Source organism: Fukomys damarensis, unplaced genomic scaffold, assembly GCF_012274545.1.
Source record: "Fukomys damarensis isolate Sample0158 unplaced genomic scaffold, DMR_v1.0_HiC HiC_scaffold_118, whole genome shotgun sequence".
NCBI classification, from domain to species: Eukaryota; Metazoa; Chordata; class Mammalia; order Rodentia; family Bathyergidae; genus Fukomys; species Fukomys damarensis.
In genome coordinates, this window is record NW_022901030.1 from 278,358 (window position 1) to 305,819 (window position 27,462).

Consider the following 27,462-nt stretch of genomic DNA (forward strand, 5'->3'; position numbering starts at 1 on the left):
GTTTAAAATAAGGTGGGTAAGTCCACATCACAAGGTAGTTGTTCGACAGAAATTGCCCTAAAACTTAGGGATGGAATAAGGACAGCTTGGGAAACCATGAGGGACAGTCAGGCCCAGTCTCAAAGTGGTCACACTGTTTACCACAACTTAGTTTGATTTTTGTTTATGGTTTTTTGTTTTTTTGGTTTGTTTGTTTGTTTGAGACAGGGTCTCACTATGTATTTGAGACTGACCTGGAACTCACTAGACAGCGCAGGCTGGTCTCGAAGTCACAGCGATCCTCCTGCCTCAGCCTCCTGAGTGCTGGGATAACAGGCGTGCACCACCATGCCCGGTACCAGAACTTAGTTTGAGTATCAAGCAGAACTTAGAGGCTCTCAGAGGGCAGTCTGTGAAAGGGTGTCAGGAGTGTGGAATAGCGACTCCAAACAGGTTTTCGTTGGCTGAAGTCAAAGTGAGGACAACAGGAACTGTGTCTCTCAGGGAGATGCATCCAAAGCACAGCTGCTTTCCTCAACGCAGGTCGTTGTCACCCGTGTGGAGCTCTGATTTCTCCTTAGGATTTCTTTCATTTTTAGGTTTTAACCTTAGGAATAAATAGTTCCATGAGTGTGTGGTTGCTTTCCTTTTTTCTTTCTTTTAGATTTTATTTTCTGCTCTGCAGAGCCCCAGCACAGACACGGAATAAGGGAACGAGGGGCAGCTCGCAGGGAGAAGCAGAGCGCAGACAGCTCAGTCACGCGCTGTGAGAGCGGGGCCTGCTCAGGGCCTACGGACCAACCTGGGGTGAGCAGGATGCAGAATTCCTCCCTCTCCGGGAGGTGCTTGGAGAGCACGGAGGTCGCACTGCAATGAATTTTCAATTTTATGAGAAAAATTATGAAGGCAAATCAAATCCTTTTTAGAAACAAATGTGGAACTCTTTTCCATATGAAAAACAATTATTCACACATAACTCTTAAATGAATCATCCTTACACATATGAATTATGCTAACAGAACACAGTCTACAAGTGCAATGAATGCCTACTCTTTTTTTTTCCCCCTACTCTGCACAGTTGAAGATCTTAAAGAGTTGCCAATCAATACTCAGGAAGAAAGTTCCCTTCCAAAGTCAAAGTACAAAAGCAGTAAGCACCAACGTTATCCCTAAAGATTTAGAAGTAGTGGAGAACTTCTTACAGAAATAAGTTCACAGTCATTAAAAGCACTCGCTCTTTCATGTCTATTGAATATAGGGAATGTGGCAGGGTCATAAAATTAGTGAACTGCACAAGGGCGGCAAAAGATTGGTGACGGGAATGTGACAAGATTGTGTGCACTGGTGTTAGAGGACGTGAAGAAGTGAGCTTTCTTAGCAGCATTTTCTCCAGGAGCCAAAGAGTGGAAACAGTCTCCGAGCTTCTTCACTGATGAATAGATTTTAAAAATGTATCAATTCCATAAAACAACTTATCATGTATCCACCTCAGGGAAGTAAATTTTGAGAAATCGGTACATATGTAAAGCATGGTAAATGAAAGGCTAACACAAAAAGGCGGGTGCCGAGGGACTCTGTTTATGTTTAACTCCAGAATGAATGAACTCATAGAGTCGGAAGCAGCTTAGTTACCAAGACCGGGGCAAAGACAAGGGAGGACTCGCTCTGACTCCTTCCTTTCTGAGCTATGGAAAGTGTTCTACAAGTAGGTAATTGTTGTCACTCTCGTGGTGCACTACACACCCAAGGAGTTCTCAGCGTGCATTTGTTACCTCAATAAAAATATCATCAAGCAGCAGTAATCGTTTAACAATTTGGATAAAAAGAATGTTTGAACACTTGAAAAACAAACGAAGAGGGGAAGTGACTGGCAGAGATTCTTTGAGGCTCTTTAATTACATTCTGCTCCAGGTGGACAAGCATGAGACAGATGACATTTTATATAGAAAAGCTGTATGTATTGTACAGCAAAATATTAATTTATAGCATCACTGTGCCAGGCATTAAGTTGGGAACTATATCCAAGAGGTAAGCTCCCCCTGTGCTTCAGTGGTTCCTGTAGTCACAGGGGAAAATACGGACCCAGAAGCACAATTAATTACAGGTTTGCCCATCGTGGAAACCTAATAAAAGTAGCTTCAGAGAGTTCAGTCCCAAAAGCTTCCTGTTAGAATAAAACACTCTCTGCCTGATGTTCAGTTACCAAAACATTGCTCATCTCAGGTAAGTCTTGCGTTTTTAAATTTATGAAATAATATAAAGAAAATAAATTAACAAGTATAACTGATGGAAGAAACTGTAATGAATTTATGCCAGATTGATTAGTAGAATATATTTTGAAGTCTAATTTTCAAAGGTGATAATTACTCCTCAGAAAGCAGGCTCTTACTGACTTTATTATCCACAAAATCTCATTTTCCTTATTTTTCTTTAATCTGGACTCATAGATTTTATTCATTTTATTATTGTGTAAGTATGTACAGAAATTTTAGAATTTTCTAGGTTAATATGTAATTGAAGTATCACATTACAACTATCACATTAGAAATAACAATATGTAAAAATTTAAGTCTGAGTATATCATATAACAGTTACCTAATTAAAAATATCAAACAAAAATCCCACAGTATTCACCCCTCAGAGTCCACTTCTCATATTTCAAATAAGAAGCATGCATGCATGAAAATACATCACCTATTCATGACTGTTCATACACTCCAGGAAGAGAAACTACGCATCTCTAAACTTACAATTGTACTTCGTGTTTTCAATTTTTTATAAATATAATTTGTTATATGCATGAGATACTTTCATAGACTGTGATATAATGCAAGGGTATGGATTAAAATGTGTTCTCCCACTTGCTTTTTAGCATTATTTTGAGTGACAAGAAAACTAATACGTTAAATCCAAAATTCCTCTATATTAAGCAATGAGCACTGTGGAAAAATCATAATATTTCTTAGGGAAAAAATCAGTAATAGTTATTTTGTGTCATCAAATACTTAAATGATAGAAGAGTAGAATAAGTATATTTATCCTTATTTGTCAATAGTACCACTATTTCCAGAATTAATAAATGGCCTTTTATAATATGGATGAATTTTGAAGATGATAAATTCTATATTTTTTCCTATGTTGATAACTTCAAAAAACATAGCAAGAACTGAACTGTATTTCTCATGATGTAATTTCCCTAAAAATCATGTTTCCTGCATATTATTTGGAGTATTTACTGAGATTTCCATCATCAAGTGTATGTTAGCTGAATTTAGGACACTAAAACGTCCAGAGAAATTAGAGAAGACAGGAAAAGGCACATATATTTTGATATATATTTAGATTTCACTCATAATTTCTCAACTGCTTTTTGAATTGATGATTTTACTGTTCTCAAAAGCATCCAATATATGTGAGGATTAAAAAAAACACAGAAGCAAACGGTGTTGTGCTTTAGCTACCTAGCAATGTACAGAAGATTTCACAGGACCTCTCACTTTTTAAATTTAGAGAAGAAGAATGGACACAGGAAACTGTTCTGCCTTGAATGAGTTCGTTTTCCTGGGAATTACAGATAACGCAGATATCAAAGTGACCCTTTTCACAGTGTTTCTCCTGGTTTACCTCTTCGATCTCCTGGCAAACCTGGGGATGGTGACTTTAATCATAGTGGATCCCCACCTGCACACCCCCATGTACTTCTTCCTCAGCCACCTCGCTTTCTGTGACCTCTGCTACTCCACAGCAATTGGGCCCAAGATGCTGGTGGACTTGGTGGCCCAGAAGAAGTCAATCCCTTTCCTGGGCTGCGCTCTGCAGTATCTGACCTTCTGTGTCTTTGCAGACTCGGAGTGTCTGCTGCTGGCGGTGATGGCCTTCGACCGGTACAAGGCCATCAGCAGCCCCCTGCTGTACACAGCCCACATGTCCAGCAGGCTGTGCTCCCTGCTGGTGGCTGGGGTTTACCTGGTGGGGCTGACAGATGCTCTGATCCACACCACACTGACATTTCGCCTGTGTTTCTGCGGGTCTAACGAGATCAATCATTTCTTCTGTGATGTCCCTCCTCTTCTATTCATATCTTGTTCTGACATAGAGGTCAATGAGCTGGTCATTTTCACTATATTTGGTTTCATTGAACTGAGCACCATCTCTGGAGTCCTCATCTCCTATTGCTACATCATCTTATCCATCTTAAAGATCCGCTCTGCCGAGGGAAGGTTCAGAGCTTTCTCCACCTGTACCTCCCACCTCTCTGCGGTTTCCATTTTCCAGGGAACCATGCTCTTCATGTACTTCTGGCCCAGTTCTGCCTACTCCCTAGACCAGGACAAAATGACCTCACTGTTTTACACCCTGGTGATCCCCATGCTGAACCCGCTGATTTACAGCCTGCGGAACAAGGACGTGAAGGAGGCTGTGCAAAAGCTGGGAAGTAAAAGGTGGTTTTAAATCCTTGCCTTATATCTAGAGGTAACACACATGTAATGTCTGTTGTTTTGAAAAATTTCATTGCACTTTGGACCACGAATGTGGTACACAGTTAACTTGCTAAAATAAGCATTTAAACTCATATTTAATTGTAAGGGAGTGTTGCACATCTCCACGTGTCACGTTCCATTATTATCGGGAATTGATGCGCGATATTCCCTGTGGTACATTTGCTTGATTTTCTCAGTTGTGTCACACTTTGATTTGTTCATGTTCTCATTCAATCTCAATTGTACGGAGGCTGATTAAGTGTTTAATAGTTGCTTTTTGGCACTGTTTGTTTCATTGCGAATCTAGTTTATTTACCAGTGAATCTCATCTTGTAAGAGAAAGAATAAAACTTAACTAAAATGAGCAATCAATTCACAATAAAGCTTTGCACATACTGAAGTAAAGAGAGTGTGGCTGTAATCCTGAGACAATGCCCCATTTAGTGTGGAGGAGAAAGTCTTTCCTAGAGATATTAAGTCTGAGACCTAAGTAGAGACACGTAGGGGAGAGTAAGGGATGTTAGCCAAGAGTCTTGGCAATTAGAGAAATCGTGAGGTGCATTGAGGTAGATAGGTCCATTATGTTTGGAAATAAAAGTGATATTGACATTTTAGGATCCAAAGGAAATTTGCAAGGCCCTGGTCAGTGTCTCTCTCTCTCTCTTCTTTTCTTTTCTCATCCCTTATCTTCACCTTAGTTAAATGTTTCTCTTTATTATTCATAATCATTTCACTTAAATCACTATGAATCCTTTTTTTCTTTAGTCATTAGCTCCAATGTGAGAAAGATAGCATTTTTTGATCCAAGGCTGCCCTGCCTTTTTTTTTTTTCCAAAGCACTTACATCATGTCTGGTGCACACAGAACAGAAAAAAAAAGAATAATGAAAGATAACACAACATTTCTGAGTGCTTATAGGATGTTGATGTAGTAGAAACATTCCCTGAGGGTACAGTTTGAGTCTCGCATACACAAAAACTCAATATACCTGCACACACACATTACCATCTAAAATCTTATAAAATGGCTGTGAAGGAAATATAAAGAATCTACAGAGACATGAGTAATGATTTCCTGAGAATGGGCAACATCCATCCGGTATTTCCTTGATACTTTCCTTTGTTATAATGTCTGGTTTTGTGATGACTCAAGCACGGAATGAACTGGGAATATCTGTACATTTGGAGGCCAACATAAGACACACTGGCTTCCCTAATTATCCATTACGGTCACAGAAGCTTCAGGCAGGGGCCCTTATGTTCCTCACTGCACCTGTGACAATTCTCAAAGTAAAATGCTTTGGGATAGAACCAAAGCCCCAGGCAAGTGGGTATGGTGTTCACAACCCCAGCCCCAGCACTCTGGGAAGTTCAGCCTGGAGAGTGGCAAGTTCTAGCCCAACCTAGGCTATTTTGAACATTAGGATGAGGCTGCCTCTAGATAGATAGATAGATAGATAGATAGATAGATAGATAGATAGGGAGGAGGAATGTGGCTCAGGATGAAGAGAAAGAAAGAAGAGAGAAAGAAAGAGAGGAAGGAAGGAAGTGTGCAAAGGTCAAGAGTGACTCGGAACCACATTACAGTCCTGGACCGAGTACGAAAAGACAGACGCTGAGTCACGTCAGGTGTGTATATAACGTGAGACTGTAGTTCTTGCCCTTTTAGATCTGAAATAGAACAATGACGGCAGACAGGTAGGACGAGATTCAGAAGACTAAATCTATTTGAGCACCACCCTTTCAACACGCTGACCTCAAGCCCTGCGTCGTGGGGATGTCACAGTCGTGACCACAGCCGTCTGTCCCTCGTGCGCAGTGGGAAGCGTCCCGCCGAGGCTCCTGTGCTGGACGTTTGTGCCGCACGCGGGGAGCCCCTGGAAGCGTGGGCCGTGTTGAGAGGTGCGGTGGCTGCAAGTCTCCCAGGCGCGTGAGGACGCGTCCCTCGCTGGTTACTGACACCGTTTTCCTCGCTTCCTTCCCAGGTCCAGCACGGTCAGCAGCGTCCTCTGCCATGCGCAACCGCCCTGCTGGGACACCCAGCAAAGCCTACACAAAGCAGCAAAGACAGCGGCTGAAACCACTAAAGCTGGGACCTGAAGCAGAGCTTGCTGCTGCTAAGCAGGATCATCTCAGGGACTTCGCGAACATACCAGAAGCTGCTGGCAGACACGAAAAGAACAGAATAAATATTTTCTGATGTACAGATTCTGTTTTTTGACCGAGATAAGAGTTAAAAATTCTCTGCATCAATTTCTTGGCCACATTTTAGCACTACGGAAAATACAATAAAAAAGAATAAAGGGGAAAAACTGTACCTCCTTGAATGGATTCACTCTGGGGAGTTTCAGTAATCCTGAAATCCAAAAGACCCTACTGAGGGCATTTCTCTTTATTCCACGCCCGGATCTTATTTCAAATCTTGTCATCTTACTGCAAACCGTGCGAAGCTCCTGCACGTGATTCAGTAAATTGCTTCTTGTTGTTGTGCAGCATTTGTGTAAGAATGTCATTAATCTTCTTCTCTTGTCAGTAGTTCTAAGGTTGTCTTCCCTTTCCCATTACCACTAATATCACTATGAAATTCTTATGCCTTTCTTTGGGTAGACAAATTTATCTCTGTGGGGAACAGGGGTTAGCGATCTATGAATGTGTGTGTGTGTGTGTGTGTGTGTGTGTGCGTGTGTAAGGGGCACTTGTGCTCACCATCAGTGCGTGAACCCTCCGTCATCTTGTGCATCGTGTTAGTGTTAGACAGTGCACATTATTTCCCCGATGACTCCTGGGCTAGATGTCCACTTTGAAAATAAAATCAGTTGCCATTTGTAGCTTTTGCCTTTCTTTACAAATTAATGTATCTCCTAGGCTGAGGTTTGGGTAAAGAGAAAAAGTCACATTATTAATCTCCAAATGCTAATTTCCCACATAGAACTATAATTACATAGGCAATCATTACACAGAAATAATTATTTAGGAAATACAGACTCTGATTACAAGGGGCTGATATGATTATGGAGGGGAATTTAGGTCCTGTCCTACAATGTTTAAACTGAAGAGAATGTTTTTCTTTGGAGACAGTGAATAACATGGTGAGAAAAATTAATATGCACCGAAAATACCTTCCATATTTTTTGTACTAAAAGAATTTTCCATTCTTTCTTTTGCATCAGAGAAGATCTGGACAGAAAAGCTCTGGGGAGCACAATTGCATCAGTGCCTTTAGTCTAATGTATGGAGAACATTACAGTTACTTACTATGGATCTGCCGTCAATAATCTCCTCTCTAGAAAAAAGTCATTTTTCTATCAGTGCTGTCATCCAAGGAACAGCAATAAAAAAGGAAAAGAAATTGCAGACTATCACCAAGAAAATCTTTCCCTAAGTAAATAATAATTTAGTCACTGTAGTTTTCTATTAATTCCTTATAGGGGATATTGCCCCTGTCTGCTGTCAGGTCAGGCTCAAGAAGGTAACAATGAGTTATAATATTTGTTCGCATGCATTTCTTTATGTCTCTCAGTTGTTAAAAATTTACACATGAAATTATTCATTTACTTACTTTTCAATAAAAATTGAGGCAACTACAGCAAGACAGAATATAGGGGGTAGATAATTACACAAAGTTTTTATATAATTCCTGGACTTCTGTTAGGGCAAGACTTTCGAGACCAATGCTGATAATATTGAGATGCACTGCTAAGATATTGAAGACAGGTCTTGTATCAAGCTGGCAGCTTTTTTGATTGCACATTTATACACTCTACCTCTGCCAGGATATGGCCTTGGTTTAGAGATGGGATTGGATGACCTCTCCAATTCCCTTAGAAATCCAGAACTCATTAATTTTTTGTGAATTTAGCATAAATACACAATAACATTCCAAGAGACTTCACAAGAGATTGCTTTTCAAAAACAAATTTTATACATTTTTTTCCTACTGCATTGCAGTGAGAAACCCACTGAGAACAAGAGCTTTGGGTTAGACAACTACTAAGCCTATGGGATTCCAGGTGTGTATTTATTGCATATGGATCTCTCTTTTGATATCTGTATAATGAAGTTGTTAGATATGGAAACACACTGTAACATGGGAGATATGTGCTACAGAAAGAGATGTAAATAACATTAATTGTGTGGACATTAAGATATGTATAATAGTGTACATTTAAATTAATAACATTTTCCCTTACAACAGAGTATTGCTAGAAAGACTCACTTAGAGGGGTGAGAATTCAGGTAGTTTTGCAGTCAGAAATATATAAATGAAAAATTTGGTGCTCAATCTTCCTAATGAAGTAGTCCACCCAAGTTAATGAATAAAATAAGAAACCAATATTGGGGTGCATTTGGGACATTTATTGGCAGTTATAGGGGATAGATTGACACATGAAGTACCTGCCGATTATCAAACGTTATTGTACATAGCAGACCACCAAAGTAGCTTGGCTATTTCTTTAAATCAGTATTCTAACATACTTTTCCAGGCCTTTTATTACCACATGTTTGCACACTACAATGATCAAGTCCCCCCTTGTGTATATGAGCCACCAATAAAATTTGCTCTAAAAATAACTTATTTCCAATCTTTGTTGAACCCTCACCAACGTCACTAACTGAATATATTCAAGCACACGCACTACTACTTAATTCTGAGGCAAATCTGTAAGCTGCTGACTGTAGAAAAGTAAAACCACATTTGATCAGATTAAAAGAAAATAAAAGGGAGCCACTCAGGGGTAGTGAAGATCTTACAGCCATGAAACAGCTGATATAAAAGTGGTCCGTGTAGACTTGGGGAGAGAAATTACCTAGTGTTTAAGGACAGTAGCTGTGTTTAAGATTAAATCACATCTGGACTGGGGTGAAGGAGACCATTTTAATAATGGACAAGTCAGGATGAACAAGGAAAGGACGTGGGAATTGTTAAGTACAGGATGTATTTCAGTTTCATTTGATGTGCGATTTCACTCAATGAAGGTGTGAAGTTATAATACCTTGAATCAGAGGGTTAAAAAACCTAGAAAGGTCCAGATACTTATCAATTTCCTGATGAGGGTAAAGAAAGAAAAGTTCAGCCCTATGAATATTATTGCAGGAATCCCAGAGGAAAATATTGTCCTGACCCGGGAATTCAATTAATTATGTTGGAATAGCACAAAAGAACCACAGGAGAGGCTTCCAAGATTTAAGTCCCAGTAGTCTCAGGGGAAAATAAATACAATCTACATATTGTTCAGGCAGAAGAGAAAGGGACAGGAGATTCTCATACCAGGTGGGTTTACGAATGGCCATGTTTAAATAACAAGGGAAAATTAGAACTCTGCTTTCTTTCTCGAGTGGAGAAATCAAGTCATGAGGAACATGTATTTGAATGATTTGCTAGCTGGTTACTCAGTTAAATAAGCTGTATCCTAATGCACTGGGGTATATTCTTGTTAGACCTGTGTGAATGTGACAGATTCCATTTCTCATTTGTATAGGAATTGTAAAGGTTTTACTTAATCTTATTTTAATGCAGATTTATATTAGTCCACTCTTGCAAAAATCACTATGGAAGCTATACATGCAAATTTAAATTTGTTCTGGTTTTATTTAAATAATGAGAGTTAACAGGTAACATATAAACATTTGTGCAAATTCACTTCCTTACCATAATAATAATACCTAGAAGAAATAAGGACTGTATCCCCTTTTCCAATGTTTATATATAAGAACACATACTGGAAATTTCAACCATATATGTACATAAATAATATTATAAACATATGAAATAGAAGCTGGAGTATCTAAGAATTTTCTATTTCTTTCCCATTGTTTTAATGAAAAAGTTAAATTAAAAGCCAGTGACAAGCCAGTTTAATTATTATAAATTCCTGTCCCCACTTATTTTTATCATATCTGTTTGCCTTTTCAGTGGATTTATTTGCAGAGTTGGATGAAACAGAAAAAGGGTGATATGAACCATAGAAAACCAGGGACAAAGAGGAAAGGGCAGCAGGAGGGCTATGGGAAAGGAAAGAAGGGAAAGGAAAAAATGTGAGAAAAGGGAAAAAGTGCTCTTTTTATTCTTGACAAACCATCATTTTTATTACATTTTTATTTGATTTAGTGCATGCTTGCAGTACATTTTTACAAGGGGTTTGGCATCCTTATGTAACCATCTTAATTCTTTCTGTACCCTTCCCCTCACCTATCCTCACCTCTCTCCATCTCTTGATCCCCTCCTTGGCTTAGCAAAGTCTGCCTCCCTACTTCCTGTTATCTAGCTAGTATTTTGCTCTTTAATTATATTAAGGGTTTCTGTATAGAGAAAGCATGCAATATTTAGCTTTTTTTTTTTTTTTTTTTACTTACTTCACTTAACATTATTTCCATGCTTTTCATTCTATGCGGCAGAGTAGGAGCCTCATAGTGGCCTGTCCTTTGGTTGTTTATTATTGTAAAGAAAACAATTTATAAAAACAAAGCATGTTCTGGCTACGTCATATTGTTGTATATGTAGAAAATTCAATCATTAACCTATCTTTGCACTGCTGATTTTTCCAACAGTTTCTAATAAGAACGAAGAAGAATGAACAGTGGAAATTGTTCCTCATTACCAGAATTCCTTCTCTTGGGAATTACCAATAATTCTGAAATGAAAGTAGTTCTATTTTTGTCACTTCTAGTAGTTTATCTTGTTATTCTGCTGACCAATCTTGGAATGATCATTTTAATCAGAGTGGATTCCCGGCTTCACACACCCATGTATGTTTTCCTCAGCCACCTGTCCTTCTCCGACCTCTGCTACTCCAATGCAGTTGGCCCTAAGATGCTGCTGGACCTACTTGCTGAGAACAGATCAATTCCCTTCATAGGCTGTGCTCTGCAGTTGTTCACCTTCTGTGTTTTTACAGATGCTGAGTGTGTGCTGCTGGCCGTGATGGCCTTCGAGCGGTACAAGGCCATCAGCAGCCCCCTGCTGTACCCAGCCCACATGTCCAGCAGGCTGTACTGCCAGCTCCTGGCTGGGGTTTACCTGGTGGGGCTGACAGATGCTCTGATCCACACCACACTTACAATGCGTTTGTGTTTTTGTGGGTCTAATGAGATCAATCATTTCTTCTGTGACATCCCTCCTCTCCTCTTAATATCTTGTTCAGACACACAGGTCAATGAGCTAATCATTTTCACTATATTTGGATTCACTGAACTGAGCACCATCTCAGGAGTCCTCATCTCCTATTGCTACATCATCTTATCCGTCTTAAAGATCCGCTCTGCGGAAGGGAGGTTCAAAGCTTTCTCCACCTGCACCTCCCACCTCGCTGCGGTTTCCGTTTTCCAGGGCACCACGCTCTTCATGTACTTCGGGCCCAGTTCTTCCTACTCCCTAGACCAGGACAAAATGACCTCACTGTTTTACACCCTGGTCATTCCCACGCTGAACCCCCTGATCTACAGCCTACGGAACAAGGACGTGAAGGAGGCCCTGCAGAAGCTGAGAAACAAAAAATGGCTTTAAGTAATTGTATTATATGTACGTGTAACACATATAATGCTGGTTGTCTTGAAAAATTATCCGCCTGGTCCAGAGCAAATTACATAGGCAGTTAAATTTACTGAGACCAGCCTTTGTACTAACACCTAATTCTAAGACAATGTTGCAGGTCTCCAAACTTGTCACGCTTCAGTCTTTGCTTTCAATTAATTTGTGGAACATTTTCTCGATTCTCTCAGCTGCGCCATTTTTCATTCTCTTTCATTCTCTTTCATTTAACTTAGCTTACAGTCACGTATGGTAATTTTTACCAATTGTCTTTTTGCTTTGTGTTTTAGATGCCATTACAGGCGCATATTTCTGGCACATTTTATATTTTCGTGGGGAGGAACAGACTTTCCCTAAACTGAACACTCAAGTAATCCACAGGAAGATTCTAAATGATACTGAAATAAAGAAAATGTCAGATAAGATCCAGAGAAAAATGTCCAAATCCGGTGCTCTGGAGAAAGTCTTCCCTGGATGGAAATAGTCTCAGAACTGAAAATCAGCATTTTGGGGAAAAATATGGATTTTAGGTGGATGGTTTCACAATTAGAGAAAGCATGAGCTGCACTGTTTCATGATGTTTGAAAACCGAAGAAATTTAATGAGGTTAGCATGAAAAAAGTAGCTTATATTTAATTGCTTAAAATGTATCTTCATTAAACACGTTTACAGTACATAATGACGAACTCATGAGGATGTAACATATCTTTATTACTTTTACTCTTTTACAGTTCTTTGATTTTTATTATTTTTAATTTGCATTAGTACATGTTTGCAGTAGGTAATGGTTACATCCACTGTGGGGAGTTGGCGTAAGCATAACGCACCTCCATTCTTCCTCTCCACCCCTCCTTTGCCAGCGTTAGATTCCTGTATTTATCTTGTACATCCTGGTAGAGTTCATTATCACATGATGGCAATGAAAAGGCCCAGATGAAGCACATCTGAGTGCTGACATTACAGACGTAATTGCCTCTATCTCCTTCTTGTTTATTTATTAAATTTTCTTTCCCATTCCTTTCCTGGTTACTTGTTTCTTTTCATTGTTCCCCACCATCACCCTCTTTCATCATTCAATGTTACATTTTTCTTAAGTTATTATCTTATATGAGCATGTAAGCTCCACCCCCTGCGACTGACCATTTAATCTCTGTTATACAAAAGATACACCTTGTGTTTGGGGAGAAAGAGAAAAAATAAAACAAAAGACAATGCAACATTTTTAAGTGCTTATCATATGGTGATAACGCAAAACTGTCTGAGGGTGTGATGGTGAGGAACAGGCACAGAAGGGCAGCCCACCTGCACAGATACCATTACCTTGAAGAAAGTATTAAAATGCCTGTGTGTAAAGGTGATGAATATACAAAGACATGCGTATTAATTTCAGGAGAATACACAGAGTCCATCTGTGTATGGCCTTGATAGTTTCTTTTGCCATCTTTCTCTGAACTCTTTTGTTGATGAGTCAGGCATTGAGTTTACTTTTTGTCCAAACACTTATATTCCATAAACTCAAGCTCCTGCAGAAGAGACAAAAAAAAAATTCTTAAATGTCCATTACAATCATAGAAGCTGATGTTAGGATTTGTATTCCAGCCGTAACTATCAGTGTGCCATATTTCAGTGTAAAAAAACATCTCAGAATACAAGAAAAGCGCAGGAAGCCTAGTGCGATGGTGCACACCTATAATCCCAGCACACTGTGAGGCTGAAGCAGGAGGGTTGCAATATGGGCCCAGCCTGAACAACGTAGGGACTTAGTAAGAAGCTGTGTCTAAATAAATGAATGAATAAATAAATGAATAAGTGCTAGGGATATAGGTTAATGTGGAGGCAGACTTCAGTCCACAGTACAACAATTAAAATGAGAGAGAGAGAGAGAGAGAGAGAGAGAGAGACTCATGCAGACACTGAATCTGGTGACAAAATTTGTAGTGCAAATGAACTGACATACTCAGTAGTGCAGCTGTATCTACTGCCGGCCTAAGCCAGAAGGCAAACCTTGGTTAGCCTCCCTGTGGCCCCCAGTGTCCCAACTGCTACCAGTGCCTCTTTCCCAGGCTGCATGCTGTTCAGATTTTCTGAGCCCACAAGTTCACCCCACCTGAAACGAGTTAAAAACAAGTAACACTTGAAAGTTGCTTTGAAAAGTGAGAGAGACTCAAGAATGAGACTGAAGACTCTGAGGGGAAGAGCTTCTTCCAAAGAAAATACCAACTCTTCTGCTTACATTACCTGTTCACTGCAACAAGTGACTGGCATCTCGCGAGCCTGCTTTGTGTAGTGTGTGCCAACTGGGTACCCAAAGCAGCCCATCACATGTTCAAAAAGGCATTGCCACGTGGAGACCAAGCATCTGCATGAAAAGACAAAGACTGTGTAGTTTTCCAAAAGCAAAAAAAAAATCAGACACAATGATCCGAAGCAATAATTGAAGGCCAAGCACTTCATCAAAGGTGTCCGCACAGAGCGCACAGCTCCTGGTTGCTAATCACATTTCTAAAGCTGAGAACCCTTTAGCGTCGGTGAAGGCTTAGCCCTGTGTGCTAATGAGGATACTTGCTGTGAACTTTTAGAAAAGGCTGCGGTTCAACCCATTACATGTTTTCCTTTTAGTTTACCCCAATAATGAGACAAGTTGATGCAATATGAGAGAGGGGATGTTGTATAGCAAAATTGTCAGAGATCAAATAGTCAGTGTGGGATGTGTGTGTGTGCATGTGTGTGTGATATTCTTCACAAGGGTGCGTGTGAGGATATACATGTTCTTTTCCTGCCACCGGCACCACCACTACAGAGCTACTTACATCTTTGAATCATCACATGTAGTAAAACTGATTTGTTCAGACCTTATCTGTGTTTCCCTAGAAAGAAGGGCTGATTCACTGCTCAGGTCACAGAGGTAGCTTCCGAATGTGAGTCTACACTAACTCATCTAGAGAAATCCTGGCTGGCTGAAAAATGTTACATGAGATTAAAAATATTGGACAGGATGTGATTAAAATTACCAACCACATTAGAATTCACTTGTTTCTGTGAGAAGACGAATTCAGAAAAGCCATCATATATACAGAAATGAGATGGCTTTCTAAAACCACTGAAAGTACATTTCAGGGACACAGAAAAGTTCCCCAAACTTGCTCATCAATGAGATGTTCAGCAGCTCAGCGAACAGAATCTGTCACAGCGGAGGAGGGTGACAACTGTGTTCAAGTTGGTAGAAAAGCAGTTGCATTCAAAGCCAAACTGGAATTACAGAGACAACAAATGCATATTGGCATTTCTGACATGTTCAGCATTAGCAGTTATTTTGAAACAGACTAAGCCAGGGCCTTCTACTGTCAAACTGGTACATGATAAGCTATTTCAGCTTTCAAGAGCTGAGCATTAATTTCCAACCATAAGTGACCTTCAAATTGGGAAGGAATGATGTACAACCCATTAGTGCATAGTTGATTTTGTCCTAGCGAATGGGACTGGCCAAAAAAGAATGGACATCTGATGCACTGTTAAGTTCCATACATTCTAGATTAAAATCAATGTGGAATATCTTGAGATTTTCATAAAAGTACTGAGATAGACTGAACGCAAGCAACAAACTTAAGGTGTCACTCTCTCCCATCACTCTCAGAGGGGCCCTTCCAGTTGCAGGAACACCAACCCGGGTTAGGAGCTCCCACTGATTGTACCGTACAGTGTAACAGTAATAATAGAAAAAAGTGAACAAAAGATAAAACGTTCTTGAGTCATTTTAAAGATTCCACCACCCCTACTAGCCAGAAAAAATTGTCTTCCATGAAATCAGTCCCTGGTACTAAAAGTTTGGGGACCACGGTTTTAGAACATGGTCATTACAGACAGCGCCCTTCAAAGATGTTCAGCTGCCCAATCTCCAGGACATCAGCAGATCTTCCAAATTAATTGTAATAGTATTGATGCATGCAGATAAACATTTGAAACAATTTAGGCAGTCAATCTGGCAGTCTTTCCTATTGTTCCTTTTTGCATTCCAATTCTGGTAAGACCTCGGTTTGATGCAGAGATGGACGTGGGCCACCTCGCCATAAACTTCTAACTCCATGACTCAATATTTTTGAGAATTTAGTCAAAATACCCTACAACATTCATGATAGCAGCCAAGAGAATATCTTTCACAAAGGGAAGCATTTGTTCTATCACACTGCACTGGGAAGCTGATTAAAACCACATGGCTTGGAATCAAATATTCTGCCCCTGAGATTCCTGAAGCTTATTGATTACTTATGGATCTCATTTGGAAATCTTTTGAGTGAAGTCAGTTGTGACAGCATGATATAATCTGCAAAATATATGATGATATACATATAGATAAATAATACTTGTAAAATCTCTGACATTTGGTAAGATATCTACAGTATGTATATTTTAAACCATAACATTTTCTCTTACAACAAATGAAGAATTGTTGAAAATGCAATGTCATAAGAAAGAATGCAGACTTTTTTTGATCAGGAGAATGTAAAGGAAGAGCTTGTTTCTCTGATCCATGTAGAAGTTCTATAAGTTCAGAGAATAGGATAGTGAGGCGATACTGAGGGAGAGTAAAATATTCACGAGTAACAGCAAGGAAAAGAAAATATTACACATGAACTTCACAATTTTAATATCTCTCCATTATCTAAGAGCTACACTAAATAAGAGAACATAAAGTTATTTTAAGTGAATAAATTTGGCTTCTTCTTAAAATAATTATCCAAACATAGATTTTAAATACCCAATCACTGTTGTAAATTCTGTTAGCAGAAACAGACCCCTGAACTTGTTTATGGCTACTTTTTGTTGAACAGCCACTAGCCTAAAAATGTGAATATATTGAACAATACAGTTTACTAATTTTTTATTCTTGCAATTATCTGTGCTATTGACCATAAAGAAGTAGAATCACATATATATTCTAGAAACAATTTTAGAAGGAGAATACAAGGGGCTGTGAAAATTCTAAAGCCATAAAATAATTGAAATGAGAAGGCAGATGGTGGCAACGCTGAGCCAAGGGGGAAAAATGAGAACCAAGACCTATCATGTAAAGGTGCAAGATCCCAATGATGAATGTAACTGTACTGTATACCTAAAATGTACCAATAAACTCAATGAGGGAAAAAATGATGATGTTTGACATGCAGATAGGATAGATAAATGGACAAAAATTAATGAGAAAAGGCATGATCACCCTGTCTCCACCCTGAAGAAAAGGGTTTCCAAAATGAAAGAGACAGTATGAAAAATCAAAAGCACAGGAAAATCAATGTGTGGGGGATATTTGTGTCCTTAGGCCTCTCATTTCAAGAGAAGAGAGTGTAGCCACGGTAAGCAGGAACAGTGGTGTGTAAAAGGCTTAGACCGTCCTTGATAGTGATGGACGGGCTGCTGAGCATCACGGATTAGAGGTTCAGCCTTTGCTGCATTCTTGCAGGATTCTCAGGGGAGAATATTGAACCAAGGATCTAATTAGTCACCTGCACGGAATAAAAGTGTGAAGGCAGAGGATTACAAGAATTATCCAACAGGCACTATGCAAAAACAAGTATCATCTACGTCTTGCTCCAATACCAGAGAAAAGGGTGGAAAGATTCACTCCTATCAGGTAGGTATCTGAATGGTTTAAAGAACCAAATTTCTTTGTACAACTGAGGTCTCAAATATTGTCGAAATGAATGAATTTGCATTTACTTCCCGGCTTCCCCATACTCTATCGTCTGATGGCCCAGATAGAGCTTTTTATTTTATGAGTTAAGCTGACCAAATGCATTTGTCATTTGCATAAGAATTTTGAAGTTTTTATTCATTCATACTTTAACCCAGGCTCATACATAAGGCATTTGTTTAAAAAATATCCCACTGCAAATGATGTAGAAGAGTAAAATTGAAAATGTGTTTTAGTGGTATTCAAATAATGGAGAGCACATTGCACAAATCATTGTGTGAAAATGTCAGTCTGCAGTCTAAAAAAAATAAGATTTGACCACCCGCCTACATACATGAACATGCAGACACACGCAAACAATCCTACTCCCCAAAGCATGTGCAGAAAGTTAAACAGAAACACAAGAAGCAAAAGCCCACCTATCTCAGAATCATTTCCTGTCCCTCCTCCCTCGTTCTGTGTACTGAAAAAGATCAATTCTAAAAGCCACAGCAAATAAGTGTCTTGTGGTCCTGTTGCTTCTACTTCTCTGAATCCCATGTTTTCCCTTTGAAATGATTTATTTTTTGGAATCTGGTGAGTTATACGAAACGGTTATAAAAGCTTTGGAAACCAATGATGATTAGTGACAAAATCGTGAGTAAACATATTTTATTGTTCACTGAGTTCAAAAGCTAATGAAGAGAGCTTATTGATTTTCGTGTATTAATTCTTTGTAAGGCTATTAATGATTAAATCAATTAATTTATGACCAGAAAGGTTTCATTTATTCATATTTTAATCAAGATTCTGAAGTAATCCATTTCTTTTCAGAATCACTCTGTGATATGTTGTATGCAAATTTAAGCTTGTTATTACTTTTTTCATATAATAATACAAAAGAATACACTGCAAACATATAAGTATACACATTCGAGTTCCCTTAGGTCACATACTATAGTGTACTATTTACATATAAAAGGAACGAGTCATAAGTCGTGCTACACATTCCAGTATTAAATCAAAAGGTAGATACATGAACAGACACATAACTCCTTGCACACATAAATGTGATCACAAATACAAGAAATAGAATCCCATTGATCTAGAAAACTTTTACTATGTCTCCTTCCATTTTCATTGTAATGAGGAAACTCAAGAAAAAATTAATGGTAACCAAGTGTACTTATTATAACCTATTTTTCCTACTTGTTTTCATTATGTCTCTTTGGCTTTTAAGAGACCTGAAATTTGGTATTAAGTGAGCTGTAAAAGGGTTATTAAAATTCAGGCAAAACATTCATGATGAGTGACAGAACAGTACTCGTTTCATTTTTTGATACACAGTACATAAGCCAAAATGGTACAGTAAGAGCTTTCATTTGACATAAATTTTCTATGCAGGTCATTGTCAGTGCTAATGTCAGTTGTTATTTGAACAATGAAACAAATGGACTTGAGATATGTGCTCTTATGTTTCCAGATTATACGTCTCACTGGCATTCATTTTATAACACTTGGAATATGGTAAACAGCTGTGAGTTTGTTCCAATCTACTGCACTACTACCAAAGAAGTGATGAGAAAGAACAAGGTCTAGTCACACATCTGCATGATTATGTATAAATTCAAAATCAAGATTGTTCAACTTCTTAATATGATAATGCTTTTAATAGCAGCACTTGCCTTGTCAGTTTCTGGCAATAAATAAAACAATTTAGGGGAAAATATGATAGCTTGCTTCAAAATAACATTTTTGGATATGCAGAAAAATCAACACCTAACCTATCACTCTCTTGATAATTTTTTCCCAGTTTAAAACAAGAGCAAAGAAGAATGGATTTTGCTAATTGTTCACTGCTATCTGAATTCTTTCTCTTGGGAATTACCAATAATTCTGAAATGGAAGTAACTCTATTCATGGTATTTCTGTTTGTTTATCTCATTATTCTCTTCGCAAATCTTGGAATGATCATTTTAATCAGAGTGGATTCCCGGCTTCACACACCCATGTATGTTTTCCTCAGCCACCTGTCCTTCTCCGACCTCTGCTACTCCAATGCAGTTGGCCCCAAGATGCTGGTGGACCTACTTGCCGAGAACAGATCAATTCCCTTCATAGGCTGTGCTCTGCAATTCTTCATCTTCTGTGTCTTTACAGATGCTGAGTGTGTGCTGCTGGCCGTGATGGCCTTCGACCGATACAAGGCCATCAGCAGCCCCCTGCTGTACACAGCCCACATGTCCAGCAGGCTGTGCTGCCAGCTCCTGGCTGGGGTTTACCTGGTGGGGCTGACAGATGCTCTGATCCACACCACACTGACATTCCGCTTGTGTTTCTGCGGGTCAAATGAGATCAATCATTTCTTCTGTGATGTCCCTCCTCTCCTCTTAATATCTTGTTCAGACACACAGGTCAATGAGCTGGTCATTTTCACTATATTTGGTTTCATTGAACTGAGCACCATCTCAGGAGTCCTCATCTCCTATTGCTACATCATCTTATCCGTCTTAAAGATCCGCTCTGCGGAGGGGAGGTTCAAAGCTTTCTCCACCTGCGCCTCCCACCTCGCTGCGGCTTCCGTTTTCCAGGGCACCATGCTCTTCATGTACTTCCGGCCCAGTTCTGCCTACTCCCTAGACCAGGACAAAATGACCTCACTGTTTTACACCCTGGTGATTCCCACGCTGAACCCCCTGATCTACAGCCTACGGAACAAGGACGTGAAAGAGGCCATGAAAAAACTGAAAAGAAAATTATTTTAAGTAAATAAGGTTATCCTCCAAATACCTACATACTGATACAGAAACAAATGTACACTCATGTTGTTTTCTCCCAAGTCATATAATTTAAAGTGGTTTATTGTATAGTAATTTACCATAATTTATACTTAGGTAAAGTACTACATACCAATAGTTGATGGTTTTCTAAATATACTGTACTTCATTATCTATCTTGAATTTTAAAATGCCAATCTTTAATTTTGGAAATCTTTCTAGTCTCCATCCTACCAAGCCATAGTCTCATTTGTTTGGTGAATCTTTCATGAATTGATCTAGTCATTTCAAAGTATTGAGTCCCTAGTATGTGAGGTGTGCTTTTTTGTAGTATACAAAGGATTTGTGATAAATAATTAATTCATAATAAAGTATCAAATGATATCATGTACAAAGCAAGTGCTCTTGGTACACGCAAAATGTCTAAATCCAGACTGCAAGTAAGAAAAGAATCTGTGAAGTGGGAATTGCTTTTTCAGATCAACCATTCAGTCATCACACTGAAGAGCAAATGATGACAAAGGATTTTAAATGAAAACCAGAAGTAGCGACACTGAGGTGCACAGAAAAACAGCTTTGTGTTTGTTTATTTTTCCTCATTGAGTTTATTGGTACTGTTTAGGTACACAGCACAGTTACATTCATCATTGGGATCTTGTACCCTTACCTGACAGATTTTGGTTCTCACGCTGCTCCGCCCTCCCTTCACCCCCCCACCTCCCCTTTTCACAAAGACTTTGTTCCATTTTTTCTTCTCATATGTTTTCTTCCTTCTTTCTCTTCCCTCCCATTTCCCCTACACCTTTAGACCTTTTCTTCTTACTTCACATTGGAAAAACAGCTTCTTAGAGGAAGATGTCCAAGCTGGAAGGATTAAGAACTAAATCCTGATGAGTTGAGTATTTTTTTCACATACTTGTTGGCAATCTGCATGTCTTATTTTAGGAAATGTCTGTTTGACATGTCGAAACCTTGTGCTCAAGTTACATCCTTCTGTGAATGTATTTTCTTTTTCTGTTCAGCAATAGATGAACTACAGGAGTAAATCCTGGTGCCCTGTTTCACAGAAGGGTAATTCAGTCAATCGTGACGTGTTGTCCATTGTAAAGTAGTATAAGAAATAATTTTGAGTGTTTCTCAATTAAGAATAAATGTTTGAAAAAAAAGAATACATGTTTGATGTAACAGATATGCTCGTATACTCTCTTGATTATTATTTAGTGAATTTATGGCTATTAACATGCTGCAGCTTTTGCAATGTTGTGTCAATTAAAAATAAAATGAGAGCAAAATTGCAAAGCCCTCTACCCTCCTCTCCAGGGCTTCAGTTCTCACCTAGCGCCTCCCACGCCACTTCCCTGCCTTCTTGGCTCTCTCTTCGCTAGTTAAATGTCCACTTTTAAGGTTCATACATCACACTCCCCTAAGGACATTGTTCTGCTTATCACTGGGATTATTAAGCTGTCATTTCTCACTTGAAACTGCCAGTGCTCTTAGTTAGCTTGGGCCTGCCATTCCAGCACATGCTTTGGGACAGAATTAAACTACAGCAACAAATAAAATAAATCCTGGTCATAAAATCCTGAGTGCCTTATTAGATATCCAATTGGGACTAATTGAAGGTGTGACTTATACTTTGAATATATATTTCATATCTTTCACTGCTTTTAAGGAAGTAATTAAGGGGTCATGAGTTCTATTATAATGAATTTACAAACACATGAATTTTAAATAAACAGAAAGTAAAGGGCATTCACCTAGGGAGTCATTCAATGTCCAGCTGCTTCATCTGGCTCTACTCAAGTTCATGAGGTCAAAACACGGAAAGAAGATGAGAGAATGGGGCTATAGGCAGGTATTTGAAGGCTTCTGCAGCCCTCTATGAAACTCTGCATTCTGCATTAAAGCCACAAGCCAGAGGATATTGTAATCCCCAGCCCGACTCCATCTTGTGCCTCAGTTCCAGTTTGTACCTGCTCTAGAACAAAGTGCTCTCACTGGAACAAAACGCCCAAAACCCCCACATCCTGTTTGGCAGTAAACTTGCTACCGTTTCTGGATGTTTTGTAGCTCACCTAGTGTGTGCGAAACTTCCTCGTGCCCCCCACTAACCTGGCAGGGTTCTGCTTGCTCTCCTCTGAGCCCTCCCCAACTGGAAGCATGATTTAAAAGGAGGAGTCAAACTGCTTCCCATTGCTGAGGAAACTTCTGGGTGCTAGCCCTTCCTCTACCACCAGCCCAATTATTTTAGCAAGCCCAGTCTTCTAGTGCACTTGCAGAGTGACTCCACCTCTTTCCTTGCCCTAGAGGGTAAGTACAATACTGTCCACACCTTGTAGCATCCATGCAGATGGACTCTGGACTTCTCCAAAGGACGCCGGAAAAGGGGCTACATGTCCCTTGATGAGTTTCCACATTGTACTATGCTTTTGTTGAACACCATTGAAAACAAACAAACAAAAAACAACATGGCAGTTTTGAATCAACACAGCTTAAAGTTGTAAAGAAATAACTACTGATGCAAATTTATGCTCAGTGAGAAAACAAAAAAGAACAAGTAATATTTATATTATTATTTTGTGTAACATTTCATAGTGTCTCTCTGTGTGTCTGAAAATAGAAGGCACCTTACTCTAAGTAATGTGTTACTGGAGTCATTTCTGAGTGGCTTGATTTAGCTGAAGCAATAATATATTACGCTCATTAAGTTGGGCAACTTGGTCATGTTCTTCAAAACATAATAGTTTATTAACTAATACAGGTGTGCAAAAAGACAAAATTTTAGGTTCTCAAGACTATTCTCTTTTATTAGGTTGGCATGAAAACAACATGAAGGTTACATAAGGCTTTCAATGTATGCCCTCTTTGCTGATTTTATGTATTCTTTTATAAAATATACTGATGTTATACATTTCCAAACATCCCATGAATGCATATATTTATAAAGTTACACAATTTCAGTGGGATATTTGTCTTGCATTACTGAACAGTTTAAAAGGAATGAAAATACAATCCGATGTCTTAAATTTTTATTTCCCCTCTAATCTCAAGTGGTATATTTGCTGTTCATAAAGTACATTATTTATCAGGACTTCTCAATTGCCCCCCGACATAATATATCTTATCAAAAACACAGTAGATGTATTGATAGCTACAAAAATGTAGGCACTCTCCTAATTTAAAATTGTTTTCAGTTTCCTATCATTTACATCAATTCACACTGCTTTTTCCTTTAAAGACATTGACTTAATAATTTTACATATTTTAAAGAATTACCTTCTTTCATTTTGATTATATTTTTATTTGAAAGAAATGATAAAGCTGTAAGAGATTCCAAGAAGAGTTTGGAGGTTACAGTGAGACTGACTTAGGACAGATCGGTAATGACATGCAGACGCCAGGCTCCCTGTCCCATGCTCTTCAGAGCCCGCTCAGCCGGCTGACCAGGCTCTAGCAACAGGTGCTCCCCTTGGGCCGTGTTTGTAGACCTCTGCCAGCCACCAGAAGGCTTCTGTTTCCGCGGTTCTGCCTTCTCTTCCGGTTATTCCTGAGGAGAGGTTTCTTCATAGCTAATCAAACTTGCCACCTCATTCTGGAGCTCAGCAGATGCCTCAAACTACACTATGATCTGAGCCCCAAATCCCATATTCTCAAGAAGTGAGTTTAGATGCTACCCCGCGTAGCTCCAGCCCAAGGGCCGTGGCTGGAATAGCACTAAGGAAGAGTAATCAATCTCTCTTCACCGTGCTGAACCAGGCCTTTACGAGATCCTTTTCTACTGCATATTCTGGAAAAGTATGTACCCCACCTCAACCTCGGGATGCCATTATTGTCTTCAGGATTGAAAGCTCACGTTAGCTGAAGCCCTGTTGCACCACTGCTCTCAATGGACTTTTTTTTTTTTTAATGAAAATCCATCCCACTTCATGAAATAGCACTATGGCTTCAACCTCCAACTCAGCATTTACTGTCACTCTCAGGTGGCTTTTTATTTTAATTCATCCTATCTCCCATTGTTTTTGCTCATTCTTGGATTGAATCTTTTATTTTACTCTCGAGCCACACTTTCTCTAATATCTGCTGCAGCAGCCATCTTAGACGACATCCCAGCATTCATAGCTCCAGTTCCCATCCATGGTCCTTGGGGCAGGCCTCCCTCAGAATTTAGCTGTGGGCCTACAGAGAAAGAGCGTTTGGGTCCTGTATACTCCTGAGAAAATGTTTTATGAGCCAGAATTTAATTTAGTCAATATTTGAAAACCATTTCACAAAAGATTTTTCAAGAAGCCATTGTACTTGGTAGCATCTTAGAATAGTCAATTGCACACACCGTGAATGAAACAAAAGTAATTCAAGAGGAGTGACTAGTTCCTGTGTATCATTTCCCCCACTGCACATAATCTTAACTAAAAACAATCTATAATAAGCTTGTATTTGTTTCATAAATATTCACTCTGAATGTAGGCTAGGCTTGATACTCTGATAAAGAAATGAAAGATTAATGAATTAAGATTTAATGAGAAATCATTCTAGAGGGATAGAAAGTATATATAAAGCTACAACATGATAAGGCAGACTGTGAGCATCTTCAGAGTATTTTCATGGTTGTAATGAGATTTAGAGTACAAATTATCTTTTGAAACTGAAGAGAAATTCATGAAAAATTGTGCAGGGTTTCAAATTTGAGGAAAGCTTTTTAGAATGAGTTGATTTGCACAGGTAAGTTACACTGTGCACATATTTACGTGGGAATCAAAATCAATTGATTATGAAACTTTGTGAATTGTGCTTGTTTTCTTTCACCAAAAAGGAGTCTGATATGTCCAAGGTTTATCCTTCTCTGAGAGTGTTTTTTAAAAATGTTTGGAGGGCTGGGCATTGAGCTCAGTGGTTCCTCCTCCTGCCTCACAAGTGCAAGGACCCGCATTCAATCCCAAAATATGTTTGGAGAAGGAAAATGAAGAAGTGTAAGAATGTGGGTGGTGGAAGACAAAGTGAAGGGTGAATCTTCCTCTGAAGTAAATATTAGAAATGTCAACTGTAAAATAATAAAGAAATGTATATCGTACAAGTAATGTGAGAGAGCTGAGCTGAACTTGAGGCTCTGGCATTCACTACCCACAGATTTGGGAAACATCCATGTTAAATTAACTTTTTAAAAAACAGAACATTGTTGAAATTGCTCGGCACATTTTGTTTTTAATATTAAGATAGTCTGTTTTGGTTAATTATCTTTCTGAAGGCACTTTTGACATCCCTGTTCCTTAGACTGTAGATGAGGGGGTTCAGCATGGGTATAATCAATGTGTAGAACACAGAGGTAACTCTGTCAATATCCATTGAATGGCCTGCACTGGGCCGCAAATAAATGAAAATCAGAGTGCCGTGGTAAATAGTGACCACTGTCAGGTGTGAAGCACAGGTGGAGAACCCTTTCCTTCTTCCTTCTGCTGAACCTGTCCTAAGGATAGCTGCTATAATACAGACATAAGACAGGAGAACTGTTAGAAGACAAATAGCTTCCACCAAACTAGCAAACACCACCAGAATGATGTCATGTGCATATGTTTCAGTGCAGGACAGAAAGAAGAGAGGAGAGATATCACAAAAGAAATGGTTAATTTCCTTGGAGCAGAAGGCTAAAAGGAAAGTATTAGTGGTGTGAATAATTGAGCTCATAGCGCCCCCCAAAAATGCTCCAAGTGCAAGCTGGCTACAAACTCTCTTGGACATAGTAACAGTGTAAAGCAGGGGTTTACAGATTGCTACGTATCTGTCATAAGCCATGGCAGCCAAGAGGAAAGATTCAGTGTCAACCAAAAAGCAGAAAAAGTATAACTGTGCAGCACAGCCATGGTAAGAAATGGTCTTCTTATCAGAAATCAAGTTCACAAGTAATTTGGGGGCAATGACAGAAGAGTAGCATGCATCCACGAAGGAGAGCATGCAGAGGAAAAAGTACATGGGGGTGTGCAAAGGGGAGCTGACTGTGATTAATAAAATCATGCCAAGATTCCCCATCAGAGTGACAGAGTAAATGGAAAGGAACACAGCAAAGAGCAGGTGCTGAAGTTCTGGGTGGTCGCTAAACCCCACAAGAAGGAACTCCACGGTCACAGTGCCGTTCTCCAAACGCAACATGTGCAGTGCTTCCAGGTGTCTGGAGTGGTGACGGAGGAAGGACAGAAGTGGGCGCAGCAGCTGGACACCGGTCAAAGAGAAAAAGAAAGAAGAAAGATCAAATAATGGAACAGGGATTCTAAATCCACTCGAGCATTCTCACAGCAATGAGGTATGTCCACAGTTAGAGCAGTGCAGGACACGTTTTCATTTTTAAAATTAAATCAGGAATTTACCACCTCCTTCCTAAAGCTCTTATTTTCAACATTGGACAGCACCACCATCAACCGTGCTGCACAAATTAAAGCTGCAATTTCACTTTAAATTCTTTCATTCTCTCGCTCATCGTGTATGTCAAGTGACCGCAGAGGCTCACCTTGGTGCAGCAGGCTCTGGATTCAGAGTCTCTGTTCCCCTTTGTGTTGATTTATGTGGATCTTTGAAATGGAGAAAATCATTGCTGGTCCAAGTCAGAGTTTGTGCACGTGGCAGATCTGCGTTTCACACTGCGAGCTGTGGTTTCCCTTCAGGGATCCAAGGAATTCTTTCAAGTGATTCTGAGTCCACTGATAAAATAGAAAGAACAAAGGTCCAGACTGAGTTACCTAAATAACTATCTCCTAGATGTCATCCACACTAGCTAGGAAGTTTGGGGTGCAGTGGCTTCAGCCTCAGCATCTGTGCATGTGAATGGAGACCTTTCTCTCTAAATACAAGAGTGAAATGAATCTCCTCCCTCAACCTCAGTACACTTCCCTGCACAGCCTGTAACTGACATTAAGTGGCAATTTAACAACTTTCCGTGAATCCAGGCATGTATTTTGCTTTTAAACCGGAGTCTAAGCTATTGAATAGCAATTTTTCATGCTTGCAAATTTATTATAGCCAAGCTAGATATACATAGTAAATATAG

General features: G+C 39.3%; 4 protein-coding genes across 4 annotated transcripts; 3 read left to right on the forward strand and 1 right to left on the reverse strand.

The window, feature by feature from the left end:
- Positions 1-3,477: 3,477 nt before the first annotated feature.
- Positions 3,478-4,431, forward strand: LOC104856702 (olfactory receptor 5W2). The gene has a single exon (XM_010616211.3). The coding sequence runs from the start codon at positions 3,499-3,501 to the stop codon at positions 4,429-4,431; it is 933 nt and encodes a 310-aa protein (XP_010614513.1). The 5' UTR covers positions 3,478-3,498.
- Positions 4,432-9,971: 5,540 nt separating this feature from the next.
- LOC104856789 (olfactory receptor 5W2) lies at positions 9,972-11,963 on the forward strand. The gene is made up of 2 exons (XM_010616285.1): positions 9,972-9,987; positions 11,020-11,963. The coding sequence occupies exons 1-2, from the start codon at positions 9,972-9,974 to the stop codon at positions 11,961-11,963; spliced, it is 960 nt and encodes a 319-aa protein (XP_010614587.1).
- Positions 11,964-19,484: 7,521 nt separating this feature from the next.
- On the forward strand, positions 19,485-20,417 carry LOC104856712 (olfactory receptor 5W2). Its single transcript, XM_010616218.2, has one exon. The coding sequence runs from the start codon at positions 19,488-19,490 to the stop codon at positions 20,415-20,417; it is 930 nt and encodes a 309-aa protein (XP_010614520.1). The 5' UTR covers positions 19,485-19,487.
- Positions 20,418-25,634: 5,217 nt separating this feature from the next.
- On the reverse strand, positions 25,635-26,570 carry LOC104856792 (olfactory receptor 5I1). Its single transcript, XM_010616295.1, has one exon. The coding sequence runs from the start codon at positions 26,568-26,570 to the stop codon at positions 25,635-25,637; it is 936 nt and encodes a 311-aa protein (XP_010614597.1).
- Between the last annotated feature and the right edge of the window lie 892 nt (positions 26,571-27,462).